This window comes from Oncorhynchus tshawytscha, linkage group LG17, assembly GCF_018296145.1.
Source record: "Oncorhynchus tshawytscha isolate Ot180627B linkage group LG17, Otsh_v2.0, whole genome shotgun sequence".
NCBI lineage: Eukaryota > Metazoa > Chordata > Actinopteri > Salmoniformes > Salmonidae > Oncorhynchus > Oncorhynchus tshawytscha.
Genome location: NC_056445.1, coordinates 11,325,087 through 11,335,086, shown reverse-complemented (window position 1 = coordinate 11,335,086; position 10,000 = coordinate 11,325,087). Strand labels below are relative to the sequence as shown.

Here is a 10,000-nt window from a genome sequence, read left to right as displayed (position 1 = left end):
CACTTTTACACACTCCTTAACACACTCCTTTACACACCCCTTCACATACTCCTTTACATAGTCCTTTACATACTCCTTAACAGACACTTTTACACACTCATTTACACAGTCCTTCACACACTACTTTACATACTCCTTTACATACTCCTTAACACACTCCTTTACATACTCCTTTACATACTCCTTAACACACTCCTTTACATACTCCTTTGCACACTCCTTTACATACTCCTTTACATACTCCTTTACACACTCCTTTACGTACTCATATACTCATTTGCACCCTCCTTTACACACTACTTTACATACTCCTTAATATACACTTTTACGCAGTCCTTTACATACTCGTTTATAGAGTCCTTTACACACTCCTTTACACACTCCTTTATACACTCCTTTACAGACTCATTTACTCACTCCCTTACAGACTTCTTTACAGACTCCTTTACACACAGTCTTTTACACACTCCTTTACACACTCCTTTACACACTCCTTTACGCACTCCTTTACAGAATCCTTTATACACTCCCTTACAGACTTCTTTACAGACTCCTTTACACACCCCTTTACACACTCCTTTACACACTCCTTTACACACTCCTTTACAGAATCCTTTACACACTCCCTTACAGACTCCTTTACACACTCCTTTACACACCCCTTTACACACTCCTTTACACAATCACTCCTTTACACACTCCTTTGCACAACATACCTTTACATACTCCTTTACACACTCCTTTACAGAATCCTTTACACACTCCCTTACAGACTTCTTTACAGACTCCTTTACACATCCCTTTACCCACTACTTTACACACTCCTTTACATACTCCTTTACATACTACTTTACACACTCCTTTACATACTCCTTTACATACTCCTTTACACACTCCTTTACATACTCCTTTACACACTCTTTTACACACTCCTTTACATACTCCTTTACACACTCCTTTACATACTCATTTACACACTCCTTTACACACTCCTTTACATACTCCTCAACACACACTTTTACACACTCCTTAACACACTCCTTTACACACCCCTTCACATACTCCTTTACATACTCCTTAACACACTCCTTTACATACTCCTTTACACACTCCTTTGCACACTCCTTTACATACTCCTTTACATACACCTTTACACACTCCTTTACACACTACTTTACATACTGCTTAATATACACTTTTACGCAGTCCTTTACATACTCGTTTACAGACTCCTTTACACACTCCTTTACACAGTCCTTTATATACTCCTTTACAGACTCATTTACAGACTCCTTTACACACAGTCTTTTACATACTCCTTTACACACTCCTTTACACACTCCTTTATGCACTCCTTTACAGAATCCTTTACACACTCCCTTACAGACTTCTTTACAGACTCCTTTACACACCCCTTTACACACTCCTTTACACACTCCTTTACAGAATCCTTTACACACTCCCTTACAGACTCCTTTACACACTCCTTTACACACCCCTTTACACACTCCTTTACACACTCCTTTGCACAATCCTTTGCACACTCCTTTACACACTCCTTTACAGACTCCTTTACACACTCCTTTGCACACTCCTTTACACACTCCTTTACATACTCCTTTACACACTCCTTTACACACTCCTTTACATACTCCTTTTCACACTCCTTTACACACTCCCTTACAGACTTCTTTACAGACTCCTTTACACATCCCTTTACACACTACTTTACACACTCCTTTGCATACTCCTTTACATACTCCTTCACACACTCTTATACATACTCCTTTACATACTCCTTTACACACTCATTTACATAATCCTTTACACACTCCTTTACATACTCCTTTACATACTCCTTTACACACTCCTTTACATACTCCTTTACCCACTCTTTTACACACTCCTTTACATACTCCTTTACACACTCCTTTACACGCTCCTTTACATACTCATTTACACACTCCTTTACACACTCCTTTACACACTCCTTTAACATACTCCTTTACATACTCCTTCACATACTCCTTTACATACTCTTTACATACTCCTTAACAGACACTTTTACACACTCCTTTCACACACTCATTTACATAACATACTCCTTAACACACTCCTTCACATACTCCTTTACACACTCCTTTGCACACTCCTTTACATACTCCTTTACATACACCTTTACACACTCCTTTACACACTACTTTACATACTCCTTAATATACACTTTTACGCAGTCCTTTACATACTCCTTTACATACTCCTTTTCACACTCCTTTACACACTCCCTTACAGACTTCTTTACAGACTCCTTTACACATCCCTTTACACACTACTTTACACACTCCTTTGCATACTCCTTTACATACTCCTTCACACACTCTTATACATACTCCTTTACATACTCCTTTACACACTCATTTACATAATCCTTTACACACTCCTTTACATACCTTTACATACTCCTTTACATACATACCCTTTACCCAACACACTCCTTTACATACTCCTTTACACACTCCTTTGCACACATACCTTTACATACTCCTTTACATACACCTTTACACACTCCTTTACACACTACTTACATACTTTACCTTAATATACACTTTTACATAGTCCTTTACATACTCCTTAACAGACACTTTTACATACTCATTTACACACTCCTTCACACACTACTTTACATACTCCTTTACATACTCCTTTACATACTCCTTTACACACTCCTTTACAGACTCATTTACAGACTCCTTTACACACAGTCTTTTACATACTCCTTTACACACTCCTTTACACACTCCTTTACGCAACCCTTTACAGAATCCTTTACACACTCCCTTACAGACTTCTTTACAGACTCCTTTACACACCCCTTTACACACTCCTTTACACACTCCTTTACAGAATCCTTTACACACTCCCTTACTGACGTCTTGACAGACTCCTTTACACACCCCTTTACACACTCCTTTACACACTCCTTTGCACAATCCTTTGCACACTCCTTTACACACTCCTTTACAGACTCCTTTACACACTCCCTTACACACCCCTTTACACACTCCTTTACACACTCCTTTGCGCAATCCTTTGCACACTCCTTTACACACTCCTTTACAGACTCCTTTACACACTCCTTTGCACACTCCTTTACACACTCCTTTACATACTCCTTTACACACTCCTTTACATACTCCTTTACACACTCCTTTACAGAATCCTTTACACACTCCCTTACAGACTTCTTTACAGACTCCTTTACACATCCCTTTACACACTACTTTACATACTCCTTTACATACTCCTTTACACACTCATTTACATACTCCTTTACACACTCCTTTACATACTCCTTTACATACTCCTTTACACACTCCTTTACACACTCCTTAGCACACTCCTTTACACACCCCTTCACATACTCCTTTACATACACCTTTACACACTCCTTTACACACTCCTTTACATACTCATATACTCCTTTGCACCCTCCTTTACACACTACTTTACATACTCCTTAATATACACTTTTACACACTCCTTTACATACTCCTCTACATACTCCTTAACACACACTTTTACACACTCCTTAACACACTCCTTTACACACCCCTTCACATACTCCTTTACATACTCCTTAACACACTCCTTTACATACTCCTTTACACACTCCTTTGCACACTCCTTTACATACTCCTTTACATACACCTTTACACACTCCTTTACACACTACTTTACATACTGCTTAATATACACTTTTACGCAGTCCTTTACATACTCCTTTACAGACTCCTTTACACACTCCTTTACACACAGTCTTTTACATACTCCTTTACACACTCCTTTACACACTCCTTTACAGAATCCTTTACACACTCCCTTACAGACTTCTTGACAGACTCCTTTACACACCCCTTTACACACTCCTTTACACACTCCTTTGCACAATCCTTTGCACACTCCTTTACACACTCCTTTACAGAACCCTTTACACACTCCTTTACACACCCCTTTACACACTCCTTTACACACTCCTTTGCACAATCCTTTGCACACTCCTTTACACACTCCTTTACACATCCCTTTACACACTACTTTACACACTCCTTTACATACTCCTTTACATACTCCTTTACACACTCATTTACATACTCATTTACACACTCCTTTACATACTCCTTTACATACTCCTTTACACACTCTTTTACACACTCCTTTACATACTCATTTACACACTCCTTTACACACTCCTTTATACTACTCCTCTACATACTCCTTAACACACACTTTTACACACTGATTTACACACTCCTTCACACACTACTTTACATAATCCTTTACATACTCCTTTGCACACTCCTTTGCATACTCCTTTACATACACCTTTACACACTCCTTTACACACTCCTTCACATACTCATATACTCCTTTGCACCCTCCTTTACACACTACTTTACATACTCCTTAATATACACTTTTACGCAGTCCTTTACATACTCGTTTACAGACTCCTTTACACAGTCCTTTATACACTCCTTTACAGACTCATTTACAGACTCCTTTACACACAGTCTTTTACATACTCCTTTACACACTCCTTTACACACTCCTTTACGCACTCCTTTACAGAATCCTTTACACACTCCCTTACAGACTTCTTTACAGACTCCTTTACACACCCCTTTACACACTCCTTTACACACTCCTTTGCACAATCCTTTGCACACTCCTTTACACACTCTTTTACAGACTCCTTTACACACTCCTTTACACACCCCTTTACACACTCCTTTACACACTCCTTTGCACAATCCTTTACATACTCCTTTACACACTCCTTTACATAGTCCTTCATGTAATCCTTTATAGAGTCCTTTACACACTCCTTTTCATACCCCTTTACAGACTCCTTTACACACTCCTTTACACACCCCTTTACACACTCCTTTACACACTCCTTTGCACAATCCTTTACATACTCCTTTACACACTCCTTTACACACTCCTTTACATAGTCCTTCATGTAATCCTTTATAGAGTCCTTTACACACTCCTTTTCATACCCCTTTACACACTCCTTTACACACTCCTTTACATTCTCCTTTACAGACTCCTTTATATATACCTTTACACACTCCTTTACACACTCCTTTACAGGTTCCTTTACAGTCTCCTTTACACACCCCTCTACCCACTCCTTTACATTTTCCTTTACACACTCCTTTACAGAGTACTTTACACACTATTTTACAGAGTCCTTTACAGATTCCTTTACACACTTCTTTACACACTCCTTTACACAGTCCTTTACAGACTCCTTTACAGACTCCTTTACATACTCCTTTGCACACTACTTTACACACTCCTTTACATACTCCTTTACACACTCCTTTATATACACCTTTACACACTCCTTTACACATTCCTTTACAGATTCCTTTACAGTCTCCTTTACACACCCCTTTACCTACTCATTTACGGACTCCTTTACACAGTACTTTACATACTCCTTTTCACAGTCCTTTACACACTCCTTTCCGCACTCCTTTACAGAGTCCTTTACACCTTTACACATACTCCTTTAAACACTCCTTTACAGAGTCCTTTACACACTACTTTTACAGACTGCTTTACAGAGTCCTTTACAGACTCCTTTAAGCACTTCTTTACACACTCCTTTACACAGTCCTTTATATAATCCTTTACAGACTAATTTACATACTCCTATACACAGTCCTCCACACTCCTTTACGCACTCCTTTATAGAGTCCTTTACACACTATCTTTCAGACTCCATTACAGACTCCTTTACACACTCCTTTACACACTCCTTAACAGACTCCTTAGCACACTCCTTTACATAATCCTTAACACACTCCTTTACGTACTCCTTTAAACACTCATTTATAGAGTCCTTTACACACACCTGTAGAGACTTCTTTACATACTCCTTTACAGACTCCTTTTAGCATCTGCTGCCTCTTATTACTGTCAACTTCACCTGACCTCAGCATACACCAACAGCTAGACAGCGCTGTGTGTGTTGTGTGTGCTGCAGGGTTATTCTGTGGAACATGCCTTCATGCATTTCTCTCTCTCCCCTCTCACAGAGCTCGTTCAAAAACTCTACAAGGAGGAAAAAACGCACATCGTTTAAAAGAAGGACCAGCAAGAAAGGAACTGACGTGAGTACTGTTCTCTGTCCCTCTGTGGGGTGAGTACTGTTCTCTGTCCCTCTGTGGGGTATTACTGTTCTCTGTCCCTCTGTGGGGTGAGTACTGTTCTCTGTCCCTGTGTGGGGTGAGTACTGTTATCTGTCCCTCTGTGGGGTGAGTACTGTTCTCTGTCCCTCTGTGGGGTGAGTACTGTTCTCTGTCCCTCTGTGGGGTGAGTACTGTTCTCTGTCCCTCTTCGGGGTGAGTACTGTTCTCTGTCCCTCTTCGGGGTGAGTACTGTTCTCTGTCCCTCTGTAGGGTGAGTACTGTTCTCTGTCCCTCTGTGGGGTGAGTACTGTTCTCTGTCCCTCTGTGGGGCGAGTACTGTTCTCTGTCCCTGTGTGGCGTGAGTACTGTTCTCTGTCCCTCTGTGGGGTGAGTACTGTTCTCTGTCCCTCTGTGGGGTGAGTACTGTTCTCTGTCCCTCGGTGTGGTGAGTGCTGTTCTCTGTCCCTCTGTGGGGTGAGTACTGTTCTCTGTCCCTCTGTGGGGTGTGTGTACAAACATGTTCTATTTGCTGACAAGGGGTAGACTCTTGCTAATATATTTTGCTCCCATTAGGAGTCAAAGTGGCGTCCGTTCATGCTGAAGCCCCTTCCCTCCCCTCTGATGAAACCTGTTCTAGTCTTTGTCAACCCCAAGAGTGGAGGCAACCAGGTAAGTTAACCTATGATTTCTGACCTATAACCCTAACTGCTGGCCCACAAACCCCTAGCTACCGTCATCCCTGACCCCTGACCCTAACCGCCTTCTCTCTCCGTGTCTCAGGGTACTAAGGTGTTACAGATGTTTATGTGGATTCTGAACCCTCGCCAGGTGTTTGATCTCTCCCAGGGAGGGCTCAGAGAGGCGTGAGTACTTCACCCTGCATGCTACACCCTACATACCACACTACGCCTTATACACTATTTCCTACACCCTAACCTCTGTATGTCATGTCTCCCAGGTTGGAGTTGTATAGGAAAGTGCCAAACCTGCGTATCCTGGCCTGTGGAGGAGACGGGACGGTGAGAGAATTAACATGTTATTACTGTTTTACTGCAGTACAACTGTTATTACCAATGTTAGTCTGAGTCTGCCTGCCTGCCCGCCCGCCCGCCCGCCTGCCTGCCTGCCTGCCTGCCTGCCTGACTGCCTGCCTGCCTGCCTGCCTACCTGCCTGCCTGCCTGTCTGTCTGCCTGTCTGCCTGCGTCTCTGTATGATTGCAGTGCTACTGTCAGGGGTATTCACTTCTTACCCTGATCATTAATTGGACACACCTGGTTTCCGAGGTCTAAATCAGTCCCTGATGAGAGGGGGAACAATTTTAAAAAGCAATGGAACTACCTGGCTTCAAAGTCCAGAGTTGAGTTTGAGGGTGCTAGATGATAGACAGTGCAATATGTGTTACTGAGTGTGAACACAGCTCCCCCTGGTGGCAACACACACAGACACACACACACACACACAGACATGGTTAACATGTATGAATGTATCCCAGGACCCTGTACATTATTCACAGCATTAATGAACTTCATTAACAGAGCCTCTCCCCATCTCACTCTCTCTCCTCTCTCTCTCTCCTTCTCTCACCTTCTCTCGCCTTAGGTGGGGTGGATCCTGTCTGCTCTGGATGAGTTAGGAATGACCCCCCATCCACCTGTAGCTGTACTTCCTCTGGGGACAGGAAATGACCTCGCCAGGACCCTCAACTGGGGAGGGGTAAGCTGCCCTTTGTGTGTGGATGTGCGTGTGTGTTTGTTTGCGGCATGTGTGCGGCATGTGTGCACATGGGTGTCATCCACCCATTATTTTAGAGGGGCGCGAAGTACGTGAGGATAGACGGGGGGGGGTTGTCTGGAAGGGGCTGCCTCTGGAGAATTTTGTACTTTTCAAACACCTTAAACACTTTTTCCCCCGAACCAAATATTTTCATTGTATTTATTCATCAGGAAGGAATCAATAGGCTACATAGCTTGAATTGACAAACATACTGTACCTCCTGGGAGTCCTGCCCATCACCGGCAGCTCAAATCTAATCAAACACTGTGTGTGTAACTCTACACTTTTCTCTCCTCCTCCTCCTCCTCCTCCAATGATGTTACTGTCTGCACACGCTGGTGTATCTAGCGTCCTGTCTCGCATATCTTTGCTCCGTGGTGCACCTTGGAAGCGACCCCTTACTAGGGAGAATAGTGAGGGTGGGGTACTCTTTTACCTGGTCCAGTCGGTAAATATCTCCGATAAAACGTGGGCTTAAGAATGAAGTTAAAGAGTTCAACATTGTAATGCAGAGGGGGGCACGTGCCCTTGTGTCCTCTTTGCACGTGTGGGTGTCATTATGTTTGTGCTGTACACATTGCCCTCTGTCTGACTCTGACCCGACGTAGTCCTCTTACACACTATATATAGCACAGTAGTCGGTTCCCCGGGCGCCGAAGACGTGGATGTCGATTAAGGCAGCCCCCCCCCCGGAACCTCTCTGATTCAGAGGGGTTGGGTTAAATGTGGAAGACACGTTTCAGTTGAAGGCATTCAGTTGGCCAACTGACTCGGTATCCCCCTTTCCCTTTCAACACAGTGGACTCTGTCTCACTGAAATAACTCATGTTGTATTGCAGCATTGACTCGTGTGGTTTATTGCAGGTGTTTGTCCTGCTCTCTTTCAGACGGTCCATTCACTGCTGCTGCTCTGTCTGTCGTTTCTGTTTTGATCAGCATCTCTCGGTTCTCCTGCACCTGCCGCAGTGCCACTGTGTGTGTCGGTGTGCATGTGTGTGTGCCTGTGTGTCCTGTTGGTGAGAGTGCTGCTGTCACCAGCACCTTCGCTGGCACAAAAGCTTAGTTTGTGCGTGTATGTGACGCGAAACAGCCTTTGGCACTCTGATTGCCTGAGTCAGTGCAGAGACGTCTCTCTCTCTCTCTCTCTCTCTCTCTCTCTCTCTCTCTCTCTCTCTCTCTCTCTCTCTCTTGTGTGTGTGTTGTGCGTGTGTTTTTGTGAGTGGGTGTTTGTGTTTGTGCATGTGTGTATCCTGTTGGTGAGAGTGCTACTTTCTCTGACACAAATTGCCTGAGTCAGTGCAGAGATGTTTGTGCGTGTGTGTATGTGTGTGTGGGTGTGTGTGCACTAAGGCTGATTAGCAGTAGCTCTAATGAGCGTTGCTTAAATATAAATGAGTTCTCTCTGAATCCCACAGAGGGAGAAAGATGGAGAGAGAGAGAGAGAGAGAGAGAGCGAGTGAGAGAGAGAGGGGAAACACTTCAGGCTCTTGGGGAGGAGAGGAGGGATGTGTATATCAAGGATTATTAGCAGTGATTATAATTCATTACAGACAACAACATCAAATCTGCATGGAAATAACATTCAGATGCTTAGAGGAGAAGAGAAAAGAGACGCCCGAGAGAGAGACAGTATGAGGGAGAGATAGTTTGTCTGCCTCTGTTCAGAAGATGCATTGAGAACATCTAAGGTATGGAGCTGCCGCTTTCAAGGAGCGGGACTCTAATTCGGACACTTACAAGAAATCCCGCTACGACCTCCGGCGAGCCATCAAACAGGTAATCCATCAATATAGGACTAAGATCGAATCCTACTACATCGGCTTTGACGCTCAACAGATGTGGCAGGGCTTGCCAACTATCATGAATTACAAAGGGAAACCCAGCCACGAGCTGCCTAGGGACACGAGGCTACAAAACAAGAGAAATGCCTTCTATGCTCACTTCAAGGCAAGCAACACAAAACCATGCATGAGAGAACCAGCTGTTCTGGACGACTGTGTGATATCGCTCTCCGTAGCCGATA

General features: G+C 43.3%; 1 protein-coding gene across 2 annotated transcripts in view; it reads left to right on the top strand.

The window, feature by feature from the left end:
• The window catches only part of dgki (diacylglycerol kinase, iota), an 81,203-nt gene that overhangs the window by 52,763 nt on the left and 18,440 nt on the right, over positions 1 to 10,000 (top strand). For both annotated transcript variants that reach the window (XM_042300168.1, XM_042300167.1), the window contains exons 9-13: positions 6,111 to 6,185; positions 6,777 to 6,872; positions 6,984 to 7,066; positions 7,162 to 7,222; positions 7,804 to 7,917. In XM_042300168.1, coding sequence (XP_042156102.1) covers positions 6,111 to 6,185; positions 6,777 to 6,872; positions 6,984 to 7,066; positions 7,162 to 7,222; positions 7,804 to 7,917 — 429 coding nt within the window. The remainder of the gene's footprint in view (positions 1 to 6,110; positions 6,186 to 6,776; positions 6,873 to 6,983; positions 7,067 to 7,161; positions 7,223 to 7,803; positions 7,918 to 10,000) is intronic.